Source organism: Crocodylus siamensis, chromosome 5 (genome assembly GCF_052110815.1).
Source record: "Crocodylus siamensis isolate JL-2025a chromosome 5, ASM5211081v1, whole genome shotgun sequence".
In the NCBI taxonomy this organism is placed as follows: domain Eukaryota; kingdom Metazoa; phylum Chordata; order Crocodylia; family Crocodylidae; genus Crocodylus; species Crocodylus siamensis.
Window position 1 is genome coordinate 178780379 of NC_143399.1, and position 25549 is coordinate 178805927.

Below are 25549 nucleotides of genomic sequence, written 5' to 3' on the forward strand. Positions count from 1 at the left end.
CTTTTTTCTCAGGCTATTGAGGAAAAAATGTGGTGAAGGTGCAAGGGAATGGGAGAAGGGCTGTATATAAGCCACCTTTTTGTATTATTATGCTGTGTTTTTATACATAAGACAGATATTCAGAGGACTGGACCGACATCAGCAGCTACGCTGTAAACATTTGAACAAAAATAATAATACTGGATAATACTGAATAATACCAAAATTATGGATTTTGAACAAAAAATAAATATTACACCTTCAAAAGAAAGGAATGAAAATAAAACTTACATCACTTATCAGTTCAGTGCATCTTTTAGCCAATTCCATGTTTCTGTCCTCAATAACAGGCTTACAGAATACCTAAAAAGAAACCAAATACTGAACTGAAATAGTAGAGAGAAAAATAAAAACTTTCATATAAGTGATTGACTACCACTAACCTTTTCTTCTTCCTCATCTTCCTCTTCCTCACTCTCACCCACCCTGAAATGCTGAATGACAGGCACTCTCATTTTTATGCACTAGAAGAAACACAATAAAACAACATTTAAAAAAAAGTCAAGAGCTGTAACAATCAGTTTCCATTCTTCGGTGTGCCTGGGACCTATGCTCTTCTTGCGTCCTGCGCTGAGCTTAACCTTCGCAGAGCTTCTTCCTTATTTAGGCAACACTTGATGGTCTTTATCTGAACAATTCAGTATGAGTGAACTGAAAGACATTACAAATGGCCTTGCTAGCTATCACTCTCAGCAGAGCTAATGCTTTCCTACAGATAAAGTGTAATTAAATGATCTTGTCAAGTCAACTATTTTTAAATGTCAAAGAATATATTTAAATAAAATACTACCATTCAGTAACTTCATAACAGAGGTGATTTAATTAAATTAACTGGCCTAAAAGGACGATGTGAATCCTAGGATTATGGGAAAACTGCCCATTTGTAATATTTTAGATAACATGGACTCCAAAGCCATGATCACATTACTTCTCTACTCCATCCAAATAAGGCATACAAAGGAAAGACTTGCTCTACTGGAAAACCAGAACAGTTTATTTCTGGACAATTCACATTTAATTTTAAGACTGCAAATATAGCATACAACAAATGTAAACTTTGGTACACCTTCCAGAAAAAAATTGTTTCATATTAATCATGCACAAATTCATTAAATACTCAATACAGTACAATAAAGTAAAACACATACATACATAAATACGTGTGCAAATACACATAACCACTCCAGAAGAAAATATAATATACTTTTCTTATGGACATATATAGATAGATAGATAGATAGATAGATAGATATAATCACATACTGAAATGATTTGTAGCCTCAGAATCAACACTTTCTGTGTCAAGCCACTGAAACTGATGATGCATATGCCACTGGAAAATGGGAAAATATCCTATTTAAAATAAACCAGGATATATTATAAGGCTAATTGGATTGCTTTTTTTTTAAATAGAACTTTCCCTCTGTAATTCTAACATATGCATTTTCCTCTTATTACAGATAAAATGAGGTCATGACTTTGGAGTGTTCCCAGACAATTCTAAGAACACTCCCATCCATGAAAAATCTCTAGGTTCCGCATTCATATTCTGAATAAAGCCCACAGCTATATAGAAAACATAAGAGATGTAGGTATATAATAAACAGAAAAGAAAAGAAAACATTTAAAGGACAAGGGGCTTTAATAACATTTATGAATCAGTAAAAATATTCATTATAGCCATGTGAAGTATTTATCAAAGGGGCAAATAACAATGGCTCTTATCCTACTGGAATCCTGAAAGAGAATTCCCCTGTGTATTTATAATATTCAAGGTTTTAAGAGCTTTCTTTCTGCTGTTTAATAGATAAGTTCCAAATTGTCAAGAGCAAACAAACATTGTTGGTTCCCAAACTGAGACATAGAAGGTCCAATCTGCACAGGTATTTCATAGTTTAGTAAGGCTGCAAAGGTTCTCAAGAGATCATCTATTCCAACCAAGGAACAAACCTGCAAATTTGGTGTTAGCACCACACTCTACCCAACCAACTAAACTATGCCATTTACAGAAACTGCATAACTTAGATCGATTCTGCCTTGAACTTTTTGAATGTTTGTACCTACCCTTAAGATCCAAGAAATTCTGATTCAGAGGCTGTATCCCTAACTCCTGTGCTCAATAGGTACTTATGGCCTATTCCACCAAGAATTTGTCGAATCCCTTTTTGAATCTGGCTAAACTATCAGCTTCCACAACATCTGGTGGCAAGAGTTCCACAATTTAAGGACACGCTATGTGAAAAAGAACTTCCTTTTGTTAGTTTTAAATTTACTACCTATTAGTTTCATTTTATGACCCCTAATTCTTGTATTGTGATAGATAATAAATAATAAACCTCTATTTACTTTCTCTTCACCATTTAGTCTTTTGTAAACTCTTATCAGGCCCCGCTTCAAGTGCCTAGTATGTAAACATTACGTTATTTAACATTCTTACATACCAGTCAGTGGTCAATGTTTTTTCCCAGTGGTCAGATGCAACAGTAATTACATCTTCATTGTGGTTTTCCATATCATAACATATCCTTTTTATCCTTTTTAGTATAATCACTAATTGATTTACTTGCATTCATTCATTCTAATTTTTGCAAGGCTATACTGTGCTCCCAAACAAACTTCTGTACACCACATATCAAGGGATCATGGAAGGGTTCCCAGAGCTCATTATATAAAGGAAATAGATGCCAAAGTTACATTTTCTAAGGGAGTAGTAGAGAAAATCAGTTTCCTTCAGGGTCATGGTCAATTACAAGTTTAACTTATTTCTAATAAGATATGAACAGCAAGTGGGAAAATGGTAGATATAAAAGAAAAATATCTATATGAATATCTCAGTAGCAAACAACAAACCAGAGATGTTAAATCTAATGGGAATGAAGCTGTAATTAAACCCTGCCACTGTTTACTCTATCACTAAACAGATCATAACAAATGTTTTAGTACAGCATATTTTAACCACAAAAAACCTGCACTCACCAAAACCTTCAGATGTGTGCCTATGCTAAAAAATAGAAAGGAAACACTGCACCATAAACAGTAGGTTCTAATAGACAGCCAGACTTCCTGGCAGAAAGTCATCAAAGCTTTAGTATAACTCAACAGCAATAGGACTTAAAAAAAAACAAAAACCACCGTTTACCCTTGTACATCATTAATCTATATATACAAAATATTTTTTATATATTTGTAATCCTTCTGCCAGGCACCAGTTGACAGCAACAAGAGCTGGGTTCAATTTTGGGGTAATAAAAATATGTTACCTTGGCTTGAGCCCCACCCAGACCACCTGGAAAACACTAAATAAATTACTAGGGTGTCGCACATAAACAAAAAAAACCCTCCTCACAAGCAGTATAAACACAAACATCCATATTTATTACCAAAATAAAACCAAAGAAAACATGAAATATAATTTTAAAACACTATTAAATATAAAGCAAAGCCTATAGGTAGCACCCTCTTGGGGGAGGCTTCACCCATACCCAGGCAGTCTGGGACTTGGGGCTCTCCAATGGGCAGTTCCTGGGGCCTGCACCCCTGTACTTGCCCTTCAGCAATGGGCAGGAGAGGGGGACACACACCAGAGAGTCCTACGAGCTGCTCTTTGGGCTCACTGCACCATGGGGAGCTACTTGAGAGTGTGGGTCTGTCTGCATTGCAAGGGGCTCCACTGCTCCTGGAGATGTGGCAGAGCACCAACCTCCACTTCTGCATGGCGACTTTGAGGGGCAGTTTTCATCAGCATACCACACCCCAAAATCCCTAGTCCTAAACCCTGTTTTGCTGGGCAGAAAACTGCAAAAGAACTTAAGTAAATGTCAGGCCTATCTTGGCTTGGGCCTGAACTACAACTAGCATCCAACCACACTGCTTGATTGGGACATAAACTACAAAAGGGACAAAAGGAGGCCCAGGCCTATCTCACTGGGCCTGGGCTGGACAACAAAAAGTCGGCCAGGCCTATACTTCACTGAGGCCTGGATCAACAACGAGAAGTGCCAGGTCTCACCCTGGCTCAAACAATGCCAGGCTTTACCCTGGCCCAAATCTGACACCAAACATACAGCTGGGGTTCAGCCATACAGCTAGGCTGAAACGCAAGAGCTGTGAAACAGCAAAATGGGCCAGGCCTATGGCTATAGCCTGGACATCCAGTCTCAGCTATACCACTATGCTGAGATACTACAATTCCCAAACACAGGGGCCAATAACTGCCAAGACTCATTCCTGGGCAGTTTGCTCCAGGGATTAATACCCCCATGGCATTAACCCATTTAAGAAAAAAGGGGGGGAAGGAAGAGGAAACAAGAATCTCAGACTCTGAGACAGATTTTCTCTCCCTGTACCTGAGGCTTTCCTATCCTGCACCTTTTGCTTGCCTCTGTAGTGAAAATGTGGGGGAGACCCACATAGGGAGCAGATTGTCTGACTCCCAGTTCAGCTGTGCAGCTCTCAGCAGGCCCAGGAGAAAGAGCTAGAAACCTTAGTTGAGTTGCTCTTAAATACCTGGTGTGACATCCTCCCAACCTTTTCCAATTAGGGAGTGCCACGGTCCAGTCCCTTTCTTACTCATATGCCTGCAGGATCTTCTGATTCCTCTGGCCAACGAGGCCAGAGGGTTTTACATATTTTGCCCAGATACAGGACCATCTTGCCCGCATAAAACACCACAATAAAAGGTAAGAAATGGAAGTATGGGTGCAAGTTACTTGAACGGACAGTGTCACGATGAATATGTAACACCCCCCCACACACAATATACAACTCAGTGTGTGGGGGGATGTTACATATTCATCACAACACTGTTCTGTTCAAGTGACTCGTACCCATGCTTCCATTTCTTACCTTTATTGGTTATAAACAACCAACACCTTTACTGATTGTAAAAAAAAAAAGCTATTTTTATTTTAGCAAGCTAATTATATGCCATGCTATTAAAAGTTATTTGCAAACATCCAAAAACTAAGAACCATTATTTGCCTACTTGTCCATTCAATATTTCTTGCCAAAGATTTTGGTTTAACTGTCTGGCATCAGCATTCTCTCTAACCTGTATGGCACGTGCGACTGAGCAGCCACGCACACCACACAGCTTAGAGCGAATGCTGTCTGGCACCTTACCAAAACACTGCTGCTCTACCAGATATAGCCTTTTAAAAAACATAGACAGGGATTATGTAGCAAAGAAAGTAAAATCATGAGTTCTGTGCATCAGAAGAGCTGGGCTCAAATTAGTTTGCAAATAAAAATTAGTTTGGTGGTCTCATTTTTGCTCCTAATACACAGAGCAGTTTATCACATTTAGTCTCTCAGCTCCGTAACAGAGCCAAAGATAGCACCAATTTGACACACTTGTTCATTAGATTCCCTAAGCTATCTCTAGCAATGTCCCCAAATATCTCTGGGCTGAAGGCACTGCAACACACGACACCGCTTCACAGAACAGTAACATTTAAGCTTGCCCGAGAAAGGGCATCTGAAATGACATAACTCTCAGTTCAGTATCTCACACAGGAGAGACCCCAGGACTTAAGTGGCAGGGGTGTTGCTGGTTAAAGATGAAAGTACTTCTTTTGAATTGCCTACAGAAATTTTCACAACACAGTAGCAATACTATGAGCAGATCACAAGTACTGTAGGAGTTTTCAATTCTTAGCTGAAAAACTCAGTAAGAAAAGAGAGAGTTTTACTTCAGCAACTCTTGATTTCATTGGGTATCTAATTCAAAATCAACCGACTGATTTATCTGAAATGACTGTGCCATTTTAACGTTTATTCTCATGGGCTAAGGTACACAGCACTGAAATAAGGAAAATTAATTCAGGACCACAGCTTGGGATTTGAGGGGATTTTTTTTTTCAAAGAGTGTACAAGTACATGGTAAGCACTGAGATAGAATGGTTTTTCTATAAGTAAAAAGCAATTCAATCACACTGGCAGTTACCAACAACACTGCAAAAAATTTCATGGCTATGCTATCAGCACAATAATCAAAAATGGAAGGGAAGCCCTTTGAATTGCATTCCTAGGACTTTTAGTTCCTTTAACATATCAAGAATACAACACAAAAATTAATATTAACGAAATAAATATTATCCTATTCAGATAAAGTATAACTATACCCTTGTATCTGTGAGATGATTAAATTGCAAGTTTTCAATAAGAGCATAGGAAACATAAAACTGTCTTGTGCTTTTGAGCTAACACTGTTTATAATTTTTATAAATTTCTCTGAAAGTTTTTAATAAATATCTCATTAAATCAATGGGTATTGGGATTCTATTTCTAGAGATACATTCCTAAGATTTTTAAAAATGTCTGGTTTCTGAATCATGGAAAATCCATTTAATACACTTCCAGGAGATTAAATATCACTCTCCAGTTCCAAAAGCAGATTGGCTATACATATATTCACAGTACCAGTGACTAGCTCAATGGAACCCCAGTGTCACTTAGGGTGTATTTAAGTACTGTCATAATAAAAATGATAAAGAAGAATTAAATAAGGCAGACAGAGCAATCAAAAATACCAATTTTTAGCACCAGTGTGGCATAACATTAATTTGCCCCTTCCACACTGATCTACATTTCTAAAGACTGAAGTGTCTAGCAGCATTTTACTGCTGGTGGGTGGAGAGGGGGCTGTTTTTTAACAGCATCTGAAGCTACTTTAGAAATACATCACGGAAGATAAAACTGTTCAGGCAGTTTCAGGTTCATGTATTAATACTGAATTTGAAGAAAAGATTCACACATTTCTTTTAATTTTGAAAAAGTTGAAATATTTAGCTTCAACATATTTTAAATGAAATATTTTGATTTTTCATTCAGAAAGAACATCTCAAAAATTACCTACAAAATAATAATATAAATTATAATTATAAATATACATCATATTAAAGCTTTAAAAAGATTCAAATACAACACATTTTGGTCATCCCAAAGCAATTTTTTTTCAATTTTCTTTTCACCAAGTATCCCCCCCTCCCAGTTTTTAGGCAAAAAAATGAAAAGTCAGTTACTGACAGAGCTCTCATTACTATTTAATCTCCCAATGCAATCCTTATAACCATCTACTCCACTGTACCTAGGATATTTGCAATGTTTCCTTTACTTGCCTGCCATAGTAAAGACCCATTTCACTTCAAATGACTGAATGGGTGCTGAAGCTCACAGAGCCTAAACAGCCTTTACCAAATCCCTGTATTCCTGGTAAGCTACCAACACCTTAGAGGTTTGGAGAGTCATAGCACTAAGCAACTAAAACATACCGATAAAGGCCCGCACACATGGCATGTGGTGCTACAGACCTGTCTGTGGGGCTGCAAACCACATGCACCACATATACAGGAGCTTGCTGCTCTGCTAATTTGCAACGTGGCAGGTTTTATTGACACTGGAAGGTACTGCTGTCAAAAAAACCCACACCTAAAAAAAGCAGGGTGGCACACATGGCATCAGCATGCACCACTTGAAACCGGAGCCTGGCCAGCCAAAGCCACGCTCTGGCTCCTGGCCAGGCTCCGCACGCCAGATTGCCAGCACTGGAGACCCAGGAAGCCCCAGTGAAATCAGGTGAGGTTGCTGGGGCCAGTCCAGACACTGGCTCCAGACTCCTCTACCCCACCCAGGGCAACATGCTGTATCCCAGAGCATGTATGCACAAGCATTCCCTGGGGACAAGTAGCAGCAATGTGGCACTGCTATCTGTCTCTGGTGAAACGCATGTGAGCACTCATCTGGACGTGGCCACAGGGTCTCTCTTATGGCTTTTACCATGTCTCTCTGGCTAGGTACAGATGTCTAAAAAGCCCAAGGTAGAAGTGTTTTAAGTACTGCACTTTAGTCAACGTGCCCATGGTTAATTTGGGAGCAAACAGAACAGAAGCTCACCCTTCAGTGTGGGTGGGGTCTTGGAGCCTAACTCTGGTGGCTGAGGCCAGCAGGCTGGTGACACTCAGGAGGCTACCAGAGTACGCTGAGCCCAGCTCAGCAGCCAGCCACCCTTGATTAACCAACACAGCCACTCTCCCCAGCTCCACCCCCCTGCTAGCTGGGGGAAGGAGCACTCTGCCATGTGCCCTTCAACACCCCTCTCCAGCTATGCTAGCTTGGGTTTTGTGAGGGGCTGTGTTTAGGTCATATCCAGATGGCAGAGTTCTTCTACCCCCAGCCCCCATTTCTTGGTGCTGCAAAGAGCCAAGTGTGGCTCTGAGCTGCAGCTCTCAGAAGGTTGGGACAGGGGAGGGAACAGAGTCCTCCTGCCATGTGAGTCCAGCCCAGTGTGCCCCCCCGCCCCCAACCCTCAGCCATCAAGCTGGGGGCCTGCATAGTAGGGTGGCTCCATTTCCCAGCCCCCACCCAGCTGCACCAGGAGAAGACAGAGCATTTTCTGCCTCTTCTCTGTGACAGCCTAGGAGCTGGGGCTGGCCCGGGGCAGATGAGCACCAGCCAAAGCTAGCATGCCACCTAGGAAGGGACCCCTAGGATGCTGGTGTAATGTGACCTAACTTATGTCACAAAGGGATCTGGCACAAAAGTTCAATAGAGTGCTCTAACCTAACATGCATTAGACTGATAATACATCTATCCATATCTGTCTTAGACCAGGATCTGACATTTTTAAGTGGCCTATGTGTGGTGAATATCTCTTCAGTTACAAGTATAGAGCACATTGTTTATCACATGGTAAGTATAATGTACGTATCTGGCCTCAGTTACAACAGCATCATGTCCTCTCTTCCTAGAAAATGAAATTTTACCATTCCCTGCATGGCCCCTTATTAATTCAGAACGCTGGTGTAAAGTGTATATTCCTAGCCCACTACTCTCTCTTTCATCCGTTTAGTGCTCCTCCCTTCACTATCATCCCAAACACAGGCTACTTATCTTCACTTCCAACATATTTTTCAGCCTCTCACTTTTACCTATCATTTCTCATTCACTATTAAGCTTGATTTTGACCCCCAACTGATTCCAGTCTCCACTGTCCACTTATTCAATTTTTAAATGAGCACTTTCACATTTTTACCTAGGTGTCCCCCCATACATATGCTTGAAAGAAATTCCTCAAAAAAAAAAAAAATCAACAAAACCATTTCATTGTTCTCCTTCAAATCTCTTCTTAAAACTTACTTGTTGGTGATGGTCAAAAAACAAAACAAATAAAAAATCTGATAATATTTAGCTGCTGGTGTGCTGAGAATAGTATGAGCTAACGTAATCTGCTTTAGATTCTCTGTACTTTAGGAAAGAAAGAATTCACTGCCATTGAGAATCCCTGCTTTACGTGGTTTTTCTAAATTTACAGACTGGGCATTGTAGCAGGCTGTGCCCAGCTGCTGATGGAGAAAGCTAATTGCAGGCCTACCCAGAGGACTGGGCCAGCTAATGTGAATAACTGGCTGGCCCAAAGGAAGTTAAAAAGCTCACAGGCAAAGGAGCTAGGGCTGGAGACAAAGTAAGACAGAGCAAGAGAGGTACCAGGCTACCAGGGTACTCTTTTAGGTTAGGGACAGACCTTCAAAAGGCCTAAGCCCGAATTGATTCAATCTTTGCAGGCTAGTCTAATCTGGCTTGGCTGAATTGGTTTGCAACCAGACAGACATTCTCTCTAGACCGAGGAAATTCAGGCACATGCCTGCAGTGGCTCGGGCTATAAGCTGGGGGTGGGGGCTGGAAGGGCGCTAGAGCAGCCCTTCCTTCCCTTCTGCAGGGAGCTAAGCTGAGGGGGACATGGCCAGGCCTTAGCAGGACTCTTTCATTAGGGAGGTCTGCCTGCATGGTCCCAGGTTTTCCCCTCTGGCTGTTCAAAGGGCGGGAGTCTTGCCAGCTCCCAGCTCCAGTCTAGCACTCTGAGGCAAGGGGGGGGGAATGCAGTGCATGCATCTGTTGATGATACACACTTTTCAATCTCCCTCCCTGCTTCATCATACTGTCTGCAGCAAACTGATAGATAAGCAGGCCAGACAGGGACTGATAACCAACTTTATCACACAGTTAGCAAAACAATGGCCTCTTTCCACATTACTTCAAACTTCTTAAACAGCTTATTGGCTAACATATGGATTAGCTCCATCACGAAAAGAGACATGCTCGTATGGGATGGGCTCCACCTTTCCCCTAAAGGTAAGCATGTGTTTTTTTCTACGATGGCAGACCTCCTCTGGCGGGCTTTAAACTAGGCTCACTGGGGGAAGGGGAAGACGAGGGTGGAGGAATCATCGGACTGCCAGACCAAGCAACACCCACAAGTACAGCCCAGCCTAGACTGACGAGTGAAACATATACACAGGTAAGCAGCAGGGGCCAGAGTAATGCTGAAAGTAGGGGGCCAGTACACACATCCACAGGAGGCCTCAAATGCCTCTACACAAACGCTCATAGTATGGGAAACAAGCAGGAGGAACTCACCCTCCTGCTAGCTGACACCAACCCAGATGTAGTGAGGATCACTGAAACATGATGGGACTCAGCATATGACTGGGCAGTGAATATCAAGGGCTATAGGCTGTACAGGAGGGACAGGATAGGAAGGAAATGTGGGGGCGTGGTACTCTATATTAAGGAGGAAAACCTATCCTCGTCAATTAACGAAGAATCAGAGGAGGGGCACTCTGAAGTGCTTTGGGTTAGAATACATGGCAGTTGAGGGGAAAGAAATTTAACGGTGGGGGTCTACTACAGACCTCCCAACCAAGGGGAAGAGCTCAACCAGGAATTCTTAAGTCAGCTCACGGAGGTAGCGAAGTCAAAGAATGTGGTAGTCATGGGGGACTAGTCATAGTCCACTTGCTGGACATCTGCTGGGAAGAGCAGTCAGCCAGATCTGACCGCTCACGTAGGTTCTTAGCCAGAATGCAGGACCTCCATTTAACTCAGGACGTACACAGCCCCACCAGGGGAGACTCCTTGTTGGACCTGGTGCTGGCCACAGGAGACGACCTGGTGAGGGGGCTGCGGGTGCTCGACCACCTGGGCGACAGGGATCATCGCCTGCTAGAATTCACCATCCAGTGCAAGGTGGCAAAGGCCTGCAGCAAGGCAGCAGCCCTAGATTTCAGGAGGGCGGACTTCAATAAGCTAAGGAGAATGTTCACGGAAGCATTGAGGTCCCAGAGGGGAGGGGAGCCAGGTGTCCAAGGAGAGTGGTCACTCCTTAAGGAGACGATCCTCCAAGCCCAAAGGGAGGTAATCCCAACATAGATCAAAGGGAGCAGGAGGGCACACAAGCCTCCATGGCTCACCAAAAGCATCCGGGAATGTCTCCTAGTAAAAAAGGAGGCGTACACCCAATGGAAGGGAGGGGCCATCACCAGGGATGACTATACTGCAGGGACCGGAACAGTCACCCCCCCACTGGGTCCCTCTCAGGCCCCAAGGGAGGCACACCTAGGCCAAGGGTTAGTGAGGAACTAGTTAGGCAACTTCTGGAGGGACTGGATGTATTCAAGTCAGCTGGTCCAGACGATCTCCACCCTAGAGTACTGAGGGAATTGGCTGAGGTCATTGCAGGACCCCTGGCACAGCTTTACGAGCACTCATGGTGCTCTGGTGTGGTGCCAGAGGACTAGAAGAGGGCCAACATGGTTCCCATCTTCAAATAGGGGAAGAAGGAAGACCCAGGAAACTATAGGCCAGTTAGTCTTACCTCGATCCTGGGCAAGCTTTTTGAGAAAATGATTCTGGCACATATCCACGAGGGGCCAGCAGGGGAGAACATGCTTAGGGGCAACCAACACGGGTTCATTAGCAGCAGGTCCTGTCAGACCAACCTGGTGGCCTTCTATGATCTGATCACCAAATCATTAGATGCAGGAGTAGCAGTGGACATAGTCTTCCTAGACTTTCAGAAGGCCTTTGACACTGCCTCTCTCCCTGCTCTCATTAAGAAACTGGGGGACTGTGGTGTTGACACCCACACAATCAATTGGGCCGCCAACTAGCTGGAGGGCTGCACCCAGTGAGTGGTAGTGGATGGGTCATTTTCGACCTGGAGGGATGTGGGCAGCGGGGTTCCGCAGGGCTCGGTCCTCGGGCCCGCACTGTTCAACATCTTCATCAGTGACTTGGACGAGGGGGTAAAAAGCACCCTGTTCAAATTTGCTGATGACACTAAGATGTGGGGGGGATGTGGGCACGCTAGAAGAGAGGAATAGGCTGCAATCGGACCTAGACAGGTTACAGGGGTGGGCGAATGAGAATAGGATGGGATTCAACACCGACAAGTGCAAAGTGACGCATCTGGGGAGGAACAACCAGCAGCATACCTACAGGTTGGGGAACTCCCCTCTTGTCAGTACAGAGGCGGAAAAGGATCTGGGGGTCATCACTGACTCCAAGATGAACATGGGCCGGCAGTGTGGGGAGGCAGTCAGGAAGGCCAACCATACCTTGTCATGCCTCCACCGATGCATCTTGAGCAGGTCAAAGGAAGTGATACTCCCCCTCTATGCGGCACTGGTCAGGCTGCAGCTGGAGTACTGTGTCCAGTTCTGGGCGCTGTACTTCAAGAGGGATGTGGACAACATGGAGAGGGTCCAGAGGAGGGCCACTTGCATGATCAGGGGGCAGCAGGGCAGGCCTTATAAGGAGAGGCTACGGGACCTGAACCTGTTCAGCCTCCACAAGAGAAGGCTGAGGGGGGATCTAGTGGCCTGTTACAAACTAGTCAGGGGGGACCAGCAGGCACTGGGGGAGTCCCTGTTCCCCCGAGCACTGCCAGGAGTGACCAGGAATAACGGTCACAAGCTGGCAGGGGGTATATTTAAGCTAGAAATCAGGAGGCGCTACTTCATGGTCAGGGCGGCTAGGATCTGGAACCAACTTCCAAGAGAAGTGGTGCTGGCTCCTACCCTGGAGGTCTTTAAGAGGAGGCTAGATGTACACCTTGCTGGGGTCGTTTGACCCCAGTACTCTTTCCTGCCATGGCAGGGGGCCAGACTAGATGATCTACTCAGGTCCCTTCCGACCCTAGAAACTATGAAAAGCCCTAAGTGGTCACTGTTCTCTTGCCTATCCCAGTGAAACTGGAAAGACACATACACACAGACACTCTTGGCATTTGCTAGCATACCACATGCTGGCTACAGTCCATGCTATGGCAGACAAGAGGATCTCTGCTTAAGCAGTTGGCAGGGTGGGGAGGCAGAGAAGATAGGAGCACGGGGAAGCCAGCAGCCCCTGCTGTGGCTGCGAGTGTATGCCAAGCTCCAGCCAGGGAGCAGCAGGGGGGAGAGGGGGGCAGCCCTGCTGTGGAGCAGAGAGCCCTGCCCAGCCCAGAGATCATGCCAGGATGCTGGGGAACTCTGATTTAACTTAAACCAGCAAGGGGTCTGGGACAGACATTGCAAAAACCAGTTGATCCAAATCAGTTAAGTCTGATAATACATTCAACCAGGTTTATCTCAAACTGGTTTCAGCCATTTTCAAACTGGTTTGTGTACACTGAACATATGTTCTGTTACACGTTAAAACTAGTTTCTGATCACTTAAACCCATTTATGTGTAATGTCTGTCCCTTGCCTTAGGATCTGGGAAAGAGCCCTAGTGAACCAAGGAACTCATGCCAGACAGAGAGGGGAAAGACTGTGACGCTGAGGAAGTAGCATAAACCCAGAGTCACCCTCCTCTTGGGGTATGGGAAAAGGCCCCAGGCTGGGAGTTAACCTCTTGTGGACTATGTTCATGCTTGTTTATTAGTTACTGATTTATGTTACTGGTGTTTCTTGTTAGGCAAGCATACCTAGGAAACAAAGACTGTGCTGAGCTTTTAAAGACTGTGCACTGAGCAATCAGCAACCCACTACAGGCACATACTCCTTTCATGAGTTTTTCTTGTGGCACTGCTATTTAAAATCCAATTGCCTGAACTGATGCAAGCTAATGGAGCGGAAAAGGAAAATTAGCCCTTCCTTGTAAATTTGGTTTCAGTTATAATTAGATCACCAGACTGTAACCTTTATTCATTTCACAACTTTTTTTTTTCTCCACAAGCCAAAGCCATACATAGTTTCTTCCACTTGAACTTTCTTGGGGATGCTTTTCTTGATTGTATTTTGAGCATTGTAATATTTTATTTAAATCGTATATGAACTAGAGCAAAACAATAAAATTCACCGACACAAAAAGGAGACTGTAAGCCAAGTGCCTGAGCGCCTACCCAAGTTCATTTCCAGACGGAATTAACAGAAACTACCTACAGGTAGGTTTTCATTTCACTTTTGGAGTTTCTGTGTAATTCACTAAGATCTTGGAATTTTCTTTCTTGTCAGATTCCTTTGGGGTCATTTCCTGTAATAACTTTATTCAAATAAATTAACCTATATGATGAGATAATATATACAGTTATTTCCACCCCAAAAAGGAACCATCATTACTAAGAGTAATTTACATTCAGTGCTATCCTCTTAGTAAACAGACAATAATATCATGCTGATTAGTCTCCAGATCATTTCCTAAAATAGAAAAGGTAAAATCAAAGACAGTGTTAATGGAAACTTCATAAGGATCCTTAGTCTGGTAGAAGTATAATTTGAGACTTCTGTCTGATGATGAAAAGATATATTAGGCTTATGATTCGTTGATGAAGAAAAGTGCGAATAAGCACAGGCAAATCATTACTTATGAATGTTAAAGGAATCACAGTAAATGTAGGATTCTAAATACCTTTCACCTTACGGGAAACTGAGACTAAACTGCATTAGTCTGAAAACAGACTAATCATTTTTAAATATCCTTAAAACTCGATACGCCTCACCTATAAATAAACCTTTCATTTGAAAAAAAAAGCTTTTTCTAATCAATAAATTGTGCCAGTTACAAGATTTTAAAACTCAAAATTGCAGATAAACATTCTGTGTTCAGAAAAAAGCTTTCTCTGCTAAGAAGGGATTAAAGGCCACATAGAGTATGTACAGATGTTCAGCGAGTCATAGTCATGGAGTCATCCAGAAGTAAGGCTGGAAAGGACCTCCAGCAATCATCTAGACCAAATCCCTGCCTGAGGCAGAATCATCCCTATCAAAACCATCCCATACAACCTTAATCTAAACTACGTAAAACTACTCCCAACCCTGACACTACACTGACCTAACACCCTAACCTGCCACAGGTAAAGTAGGGGAACCACAGCAGCCAATGTCCTGCTTCTATAAAATGTTGTCTGTATAAGCAAAGAGGCCCCCCCACTACAGAGGAAGACAAACCTCCACAGTCTGTACTAATATGACCGCAGGGTAAAATTAATTCCCTTAAGATCAATTAATGGATCATACCCTCTTTTTACTTCAAAGAACTTACCCTATACCTCTGTTAAAGTATCAAGCACCATCGATTATATGTTGATGGAGTCCTTTAAGTGGGGGGATAGAATTGATTTTGAGATACCATTTCATTTAAAAAGCAATCACCTCCCCTCAGTCCTCAACCTTAAAAAAGAGCCTGATACCCTTCCAGTCCTTAATAGCAATAGAAGTGCACCTATATCTGTAACAAAACATTGAAATGGGACACCCACCTACCTGAAAAGCTGACTGATAAACTCCATGCAGATGATTTCAGTGCCTTAAGAAGTTCAGTAATAGTCACTCAAATACCAGAGGAGATTTTAAAGCACTGCCAGCAAATTAAAGATCTTCACCATCCACTCCCCTCAGTACCTCCAACCTCCCATCCTTTATAGACATTTAAAGAATGAGGCACTTCCTGGTTTGATAAACAATGTGTAAAACAGAAAAGACCATTAAATAGGAAAGCCTGGGAATTAAGGAAAAGTGGGAACACTGGAACAACTTTTTGGAGTGAGAGTCAAACGTTATGGAAAACATATAAACTGCTTCTCCAGAATAAGAAAAAAGAATATCATAACTAGCAATGGGATAAACTGAGGTCCAGCAATCATTGCTAAAGATAGTAAAACCTTCTGGCTACTTGTATCAGAGAGAACAGCTACTTTTAATTATAATGTTGAAAATAATATAACCGCAGATAGTTGGGTAAAATATTTTTTCCGATCAGTTTACTTCTTCTATGGAACAAATAAATAGTAATCTAGGGGGTAATAACCTTCCCCACCACCACTGAAACAATTAAGTATTGGGTAACAAAGGATCAAATAGCATATCTCCTCAAAGCACAACAGAAGAGTAAAGCTCCATGCCCAGACAGAATACCGGTGGATAACATCAAATGGTGGACTCCAATCGTGGAAAAATGGTATAAGTCTATAACTGAGTTGGGCCAAATTCCAGATTGCTGGAAAGGGAGTTTTATTGTACCGATTTGCAAGAAAGTTTTGAAAGATAAGCCAGAATCTTATTGCCCTATAAGTTTGATAGATGGGCCCAAGTTAGGCGGGGCTTGAAGGGTGAACTTACACAAAAAATTCACATACAAAAAGGGGTTAGACAAGGATGTATTTTGGCCCCTTTTTATTTAATCTTTACATGAATAATATTGGAAATATGCAGGATGATCATTTTTATCCCCCAAAATTATTAGCAACCCTGATTCCTATTTTAATGTATGCAGATGACACTGCTATACTGTCAAGAATTCTTATGGGATTACAGAGAGTAATTACAACTTTTGAGCATCTTTGTGGACAAAATAACTTAAAGATAAATTATGATAAATCCAAAATAATGTATTGGGAAAGCCGGGTGATGAAATAGCCATGAAATATGGAGGGAACCAAACTAAGTTGCCAAAACCTATAGCTATTTGGGTGTCTTATTCACAGCTTCTCCATCATGGAAACATCATATTCAGTTAGTTAAAATTAAGGCAGCCCAATTGGCTGTGGCTATAAAGTAATTTTATGAAATCACAACAGGGCAGTCAGTCCAAGTTCCTATATCAGCATACAAAGCCAAAGTTACCTCTTAGATCTTATATGGCGCTGAAGTATGGGGTTATGCTGCTAGTAATGATGCAGACATACGTCAGAACAAGTTTCTTAGGGCTCTTCTGCCTCTTCCTCCCTCAACTCCTGCAACTTCTCTGAGATTAGAGACAGAAATGGATTCTATTTTAACTAATATTATTATTAGAATAGAAGGATTATGGTTTAAAATCCTGCCCCTTTTACCAGCTCATCTGCTTAAATTATGCTATATAGAAGATATTAATAATCCCCCTTCTCTCCAATCACACTGGTTATCTTTTCTTTCCCGCACTTTTGCACTTTCTGGGATGGGATACTATCTCAAAGATAATGAAAGATCTTTCTCCCCCATAGAAAAGTTGTGGGTTTTCCAGAGGATAGAAGATATTGCCAGGCAGAATGATTTTGCAGTGGTTCAGGCTACTTGCATTTCCCCTTTATATACTCTTTGGACATTAGATTTGGGGGGAGAAAGGTATCTACAGGTGGATCTCAATAATAAATGGTGATCCTCTTTGACTAGACTCAGGACCAAACAGATGCCCACAGCTGTTCTGGCTGGATGTCAGTTTTCCATCCCAAGAGCTAAAAGATGTTGCCCAGTCTGTCTGGGAGTTGTAGAAAATACTATCCACTATGTATTAGAATGTTCTTTATATAACAACATATGTAGAACCTATTTATTTCTGTACTTGCAGAAATTGATACACTTCTCCAACAGACAGAAATTAATCTGGCTTTTACAGCAAAAAAATCCAAATGTAATAAATTGTCTTGGAGGGGCTAGACCCCCTAGCCAGAAACCTCCAGCTTTGCTTCTAGCCAAAAAAATCAACACAGTCCAGTTAAAGTGCCCAGTCATAGCTGTAACCAACACCCAATGCTCCCTGGGAGGCTTAAAACACCATGACACATACAGTAGAAAAAAAAGGAGTGGGGAGGGGGGGCAACCAGTAAAGCCCAGAAGCATGGGAAATACCCATGGTGCACCTAGATCCCCAACCAGTGGCTGTCCAACCTCTTCTTGAACACCTCCAGTTCAAGAGAGTCTACAGCTTTTCTAGGCCATCTATTCCACTGCCTCAGAACTCTAACAGTGAAGAATATTTGGTTTTTTCCAGATATCCAATCTAAATGTACTTTGCTGCAACTTTAAGCCATTTGTCCACATCGTCCTCTCTGCAGAAAAAAGAAAAGGTGCCTTTATTCTTCTTTATGGCAGCCCTTCAAGTATCTGAAGACTGCTATTGTGTCCCCTCTTAAGTACCTCTTCCACAAGCTGAACATGCCTATCTCCTTCAGCCTCTCCTCATATGACATGCTTTCCAAAGGATATATTCCTTTGTTCATCTTTGCTTACACATTTTTTTTTCAAATATGTAGCCCAGAACTACACACAGTACTCCAGATGAGGCCTAACTAGTGCTGAGTAGAGGCACTACCACCTCCTGTGTCTTTCACCTAATGCTTTTATTGATGCAGTTCAAAACCACATTTGCTTTTCATGTGGCTGCATTACACAGCAGACTCATTTTGAGTCTGTGGTCTACCAAGACTCCTAAGTCCTTTTCCATAGAGCTGCCATCCAGCCAGGTGTCCCCCATTTTGTATTTGTATAGCATTTGCCTGAATTGAACTTCATCCTGGTAGCTCCAGCCCAAATTTACAATCCATCAAGATCCTTCTGAATTGCGCTCACATCCTCACACATGTCCACAATCATTCCCAGTTTTGGTTCATCTGCAAACATGCTCAAGAAGCTTCTTATGCCAACATCTAAATCATTAATAAACATTTTGAACATCACTGGGTTGAGGACAGATCTTTGTGGGACTCCAGTCAAAACCTCCCGCCATTCTGACATGGACCTGTTAATTATTACCCCTTGCTTGTAACTATTGAGCCAGTTAGGGGGAGGTCAGATCAAGTTAAAAATGATCTAAGACAAGTTAGGAAGGGGGTGGGGAACCAATGAGGTGGAGATTGGGAGGATCGGGAGGCCGCAAAGTCCATAGGAGGAATTGAAGGAAGCAAGCAGGATCTGAGAGGGATCGGGAGGAAGTGGAACCTGGAAGGGAGTTAGAAGGACTGGGGAAGGGTTGAGGGGCGGGGGGCAAGTGGGGAGATTTATTCATGGAGACCAGGAGGGTTTCACAGGATCAGGGGGTAAGCAGAGTTTGTGGGGAGGGGGCTTAGAAAGACTGGGAGGCCAAGCAGGGTCCATGGGGAAGGGATGGTTGGTGGGGTCCAGGAGGATTTGGTGGGGACAGGGGAGCTGGCAGGGCCTAGTGGGGGGAAGGGAGGCCTCTTCTCTCCCCACTGGGACCAGGGGCTATTTTTAGATCCTGACTCCCCCCATTCTCAGAAAAACACCCCCTCCAGAAAACCTACCCCTCAAATCCTATCAGCCTCTGTCCCCACCCTCATTGCTTCAATTGGCTTCCCGCACTAAGAGCAGCTGGCAGGATGGGAGTCAGGGAGGGAACTGGTGATCTCTAGGGGGGTTGGCTGGTCCACAGGAGCAGGGGGGTTATCCCCCTAGCAGTGGGACAAGGAGTCAGGAGACTAAAAATAGCCCAGTGCTGGGATTGGGGTGGGTAGGAAAAGTGCAACCCCAAAGCCAGGGCCAGTGGCTGGGTTTTCCCAGCCCTGGGGCAGCACTTGGAACTGCACAGAAGTTCAGTTAGATTAGTCTTGCCTAACCCAGCTTTGGAGATACAGTTAACGTCAATCAAGTTGGCCATTTTTAGACCAATCTAAACTTTCTGAACTTCTGTAATGTTTGCATTTAGATCCCAAGTCAGGTGAATCCAAGTGTAATGTCTGCATATGGGTAAACCAAATTAGATTGGGTGGCCATTTTTAAGGCAATCTAACCTCCCCAAACGTCTGTACTTAGCCATAGAGGTTAACAGTCAGACTGCCCACTTAGATTCTTGCTCTATGGATAACAAGTTAAGACAATCATAGCCTAATAATGTTGTATTATTTAGTAATGCTGCTGAAGACCAGTTACATAAGCTATTTAATGTGCATTCAGAAATAATTTATAATATCTAAAAGATAAGGGTTTTCTGAATCAGATTAAGTACAACACCACTCTTTCAAGTCAAGTCGTAAGAAAACTTCATTTTATTTTAATCACTGTTTACTATTCAATTGAACTTTTTAACATAAATACTTTACTATAGATATATCTTCTGCATACTTCAAACAAATAGGTCAAGGGACTCATACTAAAGAATGCTGCAGTGAAGCATGGCACAACCCACAATCAAAACAGTGTAATTTAATGTAGTAAATGTTTAAAAGGAACTATCTATAACAGGCTCCAGTACAGTTAGAAATAAAACTGTAATAACCGTATATTGAAAATGTCCTTAATATAACAAAGCTTCATACCAAGGCCTCTCTGGACCACATAAGGCTATAATTTAGCTTGTGGTTTTAATTCTGAAGAACAACTTATGAATCCTTTAGTGCTGATCTATAACACTGAAGAAAATGCACCAAAATATAATAGTAATAATTAGGTAAAGGAAGGCTAGATTCTTCCGTCCACTCTACTTAACAGTTACCATGACTATTATGACATGGGGATAAACATCTTTCCTCATATCTGTCAAAACATGGGCAGCCAACCTGCAGCACATGTCCCTATAATATATCCCTATATGCTGAAAAAAATCACTTTATATTTTAAAGGATTTAATGGGATATTTGATTTAAAAAAAATGCTTGTGAACTAGCAATTCTTGAAGTATTCCTTTTGTTTCCTAAACGATTTCTTTTGCACATAGCTTTTTAAATCAAGTCGTAAGAAAACTTAATTTTATTTTAATCACTGTTTACTATTCAATTGAACTTTTTAACATAAATGCTTTACTATAGATATATCTTCTGCATACTTCAAACAAATAGGTCTAGGGACTCATACTAGAGAATGCTGCAGTGAAGCATGGCACAACCCACCCACAGATGCTAAATCCCAAAAGGATACAATTTGGCTTGCGTTGAAGGCAGTCAATAAGCATGCCCAGAGTTTTCAGTGTTTGACCAGAGATGCACTAAGGGCAGCTACATTACATCCTCTGGGGGATTAGCACACACAGAATGGATTTTCTGTACTTTAGTAAGGCACTTCCTAGGGCAACCCTGTAACACAGCAGGCATGCTCTTAGCATTGTCTAAAGAAATATAAATTGAAACCAAAGATCTACATGCCTACCAACTGAAAATAGCAGAAAACAGATTAAACATGGTAATGCATTTGGAAGTTAGTTTAGTTTAACTATATTCTAAAATAATGTACAGTGATAAAATTATAAAAAAGAATTATTTAGTTTGAAATTGGTTTAATTTTGCTGTATTACTTAAAAGATAAAAGTATTATACCAAACTACTCTACTGGATCAACTACATAATTTTTTCAATTAGTGCACCCCAAATAATACTGTTTAGTCTTTTAATTATTTCATTTGCAAAACAACACTGGATCTCAACCTGCTAATTCATCAATTCTTACTGGTTTACAAATATTCCTGGGACTGATTACCTTATCCTCTTGTAGTATACAAGTAATTCCCACGGAATTCAATGATATTGGTACGTGTCATTAACTGGACTACCAGGACTAAAGGGAGCACTTATTCCTCAAAACACCACTGTAGCATTCAGATTTAAAAGGCCTTCTTGCATTGTACTCAAAGAAAGAAAACTGTAGTAATTTTCATAAAGCATAGGTTCCTAATGCTCCAAAAAATAAAAAAACAAAACAAAACACATTCCACTCACCTAAAATTAATGCCAAAGTACAGCTCGCCACACCATGGGATACTAGCATTTATACCAGGTTCAATTAACTGTCAAGAACTTGCTGAGGAAAGAATAAAGCAATAGATGAAGTGCTCTGCATCATACATCACCCAAAAACATCTCTCATTGTAATAATGTTAAATAAAAATAACAACAGTTTACACTCATATAGTTCCTGTTGTAGTACAATGTGAAAGAACATTACAAATACTGGGCCACATATTCAGTTACAGGGAAACATAGGTAGATGTAGCCACTCTGGTTATACCTATGAAGCATCACCACTCCTTTTGTGGAGAGATGCTCTTGAGCCCAGCCTGCTTGTGTGCTTCTGCTTACATATGGCAAACAGAAATGCAGCAAACTGCAGCTGCTCTCAAGCACACTAAAGACAGAAATCTCAGGAACATTTGCTACTGTTGCTCCCCAGAGCAGCTACACCACTGTGTTTCTGGGCTTGGCATGTGCAAGCAACCATGGGTGGCAGGAAAGGCTTAAGAGCATTTCTTTCCTTTCCGCCTCTCCCCCAACATGCCAGGTATGCCATGTATATACGTACTATTATAGTGATTCTCACCCAGGGTGCTCCAACACCCCGGGGTACCACAAGATCCTTTTAATGGTGCCACAGGGCACCATTATTATATTACCATTATTATATTACCATTGCAATATTAATACCGTTAGATGTGCAAACACATGATTCACAAGATAAACCCAGAAATATCAAACAGGAATTCATAATGTCAAAAACACTGAGTTCTTGTAGCCTTTCTGAGTTCTCTGAAACAGAATAATTGCTCTTTTTGTGTACCTAAAAATAAATCAGAGCTAAGAGCTGGCATTTCTGGAAGGGTGTCTTGAGTCTAAAAAGGTTGAGAACCACTGCCTACTACTTCGCTCCCAATCCTGGGGCAGCTGTGGACTAGACTGTCTTCAAAAATAAAACAGAGCAGCTATAACGTTGCTCTGATTTCTATGGGCTAAAACAGAGACTTCTGAATCAGCTCTATAGTCTATAGGCCTTTGTACACACAACAAAATTGCCCTTTAAAGTGGCTTAAATCCCCTTTTGCACCACTTTAATGGCATTGCTGTTTGCACATTTGGAAGTGTGTTCCACTTAAATGCTGTTGCTTTTTGCATGCTCAGTGGTGTATTCCACTTTAAATGAGTTTGGTATGTAGCAAGATAAAACACCTCTGAGGTGTTCTAGTGTGCTACCTAACAAAGTGCAACAGTGGATGGAGCACTGAAAGCTGATGTGCTCGGGGCTTGGCAGACCCCACACAGCTCAGGACCTGTGGGACCCAATGGCAGCCCATGTAGGCAGGCTCCAATGAAGCGGGGGGGAAAAGGCGGTGAGCCTGATCTTTTATTTTTTCCTCCCCACTGCCTGTCGGTCTGAGCTGTGCAGGGGCCCCGTACTTCCCTCTGCAGCTGTGCAGGTGGGGGGCAGTGCTTCCCTCTGTGGCTCCCCCCTGGACAGCCCACGCCGGGTGCCAGCAGGAAGGTGCTGCCTGGGGGGCCCCCGCACAGCTCAGGGACCGCTTGGCCCACCAGCAGCTCGCTCCCCACCCCCCCCACACACCCCGAGGAGGCAGGTAAGGATCAGGCCCCCATCCTTGTGTACAGGCCAGGGAGGTTTAGCTCAGTTTAATTCTCCCGAAATTGAAGCAGTGTTTTTAAAAACCCACCGTATCAATTTAGCGAGAACTAAACCAAATTAAAACCCCATGGCATGTACAAGCAGCCTATAGGATCAACCTGACAGAATGCTATGGTTAGAGATTTGGGAAGCACCGGGTTTCACACTGAAAGTAAACAGCTTTACATCTACTTTAAGCACTTGAAATAATGTAAAGGAGACTTAAACAAGATTAGATATAAAGAGCATTTGATTTTCCCTCACTATCTCTTGAAGTACATACGCATCATTAATCCAGTTTTAATGACAGGAAAATTGAGAGGCAGAGTAGTGAAGAGGTTTGTCTAAATCAGAATGCCAGTCCTTCACTCAGAACCCTATACTAAGCACAAGCAATACAGCACTGAGAGACTGGTATGGTATGCAGGAGAGCCAATGGCAACATTGTTAGCATTAGTTACAAAATGATGACATCCAAAGTGCAGAAGGTGCTGTGTATCTACTAAATGGCCTGGAACTATGCAAACAATCTTTCTCAAGCCTGGGGCACAAAGACAGAGAGAGAAAATGACAATTCTTTCCTTGTTTTTAATAAAATTAAATCACATTTTAAAGTTAATTTATGTTGTTATACTGAACTAAATGAATAAGTGATGTTAAAACTATACATCAGAAATATTTGGGAAGGTTTCCATTCAAATAATTTTTTTAATATTTTTCTTTTCACATATAAAAACTGTCATCAGTGAATAACTTTTTTTTATTAGTGCCCAAGGCCTAGCTTCGATATTTTTATCTTTCTGATGATTTCATGGAAGCCTAAGTCTACCTTTCAGTAACAATTTTTTCTAAAGCCTCGGGCTGCCTCTGTAGAAATATTTGCCTTCAAGTCTGTGGTAAATGTATTTTGGCATCTTTATTTTAAAGCTTTAGGGTCTCGGTCTCATAAAAAAAAAGTGTAGATAATAATAACAGGTGTAATACAAAACTGCACACTGAGGGGGATGCAAAATCCCCACACACACACACACACACATATATACATACAAACACACACACACACACACACACAATAATAGAAAATTAGGGTTGGAAAGGACCTCAGAAGGTCATCTAGTCCAAGCCCCTGCTCAAAGTAGGACCAGCCCCAACTAGACCATCCCAGCCAAAGCTTTGTCTAGCCAGGTCTTAAAAACCTTCAAGGATGGAGATTCCACAACCTCTTTGGATAACCTGTTCCAGTGTTTTACTACCCTCCTAGTGAGAAAATTCTTCCTGATATCTAACCTACACTTCCCTTACTGCAACTTGAGAACATTTCCCCACGTTCTGTCATCTGCCATCACTGAAAACAGTCTAGCTCCGTCCTCTTTTGATCCCACCCTCAGGTAGTTGAAGGCTGCTATTAAATCCCCACCCTCAGTCTTCTCCTCTCTAGACTAAATAAGCCAAGTTACCTCAGCCTCTCCTCATAAGCCGTGTGTGTGTGTGTGTGTGTGTGTGTGTGTGTGTGTGTGTGTGTCTCTATACACACATATATACATACACACACCATCCTATAGCTCCAGGAGTGACTCTGCATCCTCCACATTTGATTTGCTGTAACATTTAAAAAAGCAAAACTCTTTATATGAACTATTTCACATGTGTAATATTCACTATATTGTATATTTAAATCACTTTAGTCTAACTTCCCCAAACTCATATCTGCATATTGTTCCAACAACCAGCATTGTATAGTTCTCCATTCATGATACCAGCAGGGATGGTTTTAAACATCCTGGGACTTCCTACAACTGGAAAGCAATAAAAACGAATAAGTAAAAACTAGCCAGCACTTAGAAGCAAATAACTTGTTAAATTTTCATTTGTAACGGGAGGAAGAATGAAGTCCAATTTCAATGCTTTTATGGTTTGAGTAACACCCATTGTAATTTTAGAATAATTTTAATTTAGAAATAACCCTTATTCCTTCTGGCTACTGACTGTGTATGCAGTTTATTCAATGACATTTTAAAATACAATATATTAATAGTCCTCAGGGAAGGAACCAGAACTCAAATCTTCCCCTGCCCCCCTCTCCAGCAGGTGCCCCAATCACTGAGCTAGAGACTCTTACTTTCTCTAGCTCCCTCTCCTTAGCCAAACAAATATCAGTTAGG

General features: G+C 42.1%; 1 protein-coding gene across 10 annotated transcripts in view; it reads right to left on the bottom strand.

Moving 5' to 3' along the window:
• Positions 1-25549, bottom strand: part of NEBL (nebulette) — a 488546-nt gene that overhangs the window by 171653 nt on the left and 291344 nt on the right. For 7 of the 10 annotated variants that reach the window (XM_090047280.1, XM_090047276.1, XM_090047277.1 and 4 more), the window contains exons 1-2: positions 423-587; positions 271-342 (exon numbers count right to left, since the gene is read on the bottom strand). The exons of 2 other annotated variants lie outside the window; for them this stretch is intronic. In XM_090047280.1, the coding sequence (XP_089903406.1) occupies positions 271-342; positions 423-494 (144 nt within the window). In that variant the 5' untranslated portion in view covers positions 495-587. Of the gene's footprint in view, positions 1-270; positions 343-422; positions 588-25549 lie in introns of those variants that run through there. One more of the 10 variants, XM_090047275.1, reaches the window with a different exon arrangement.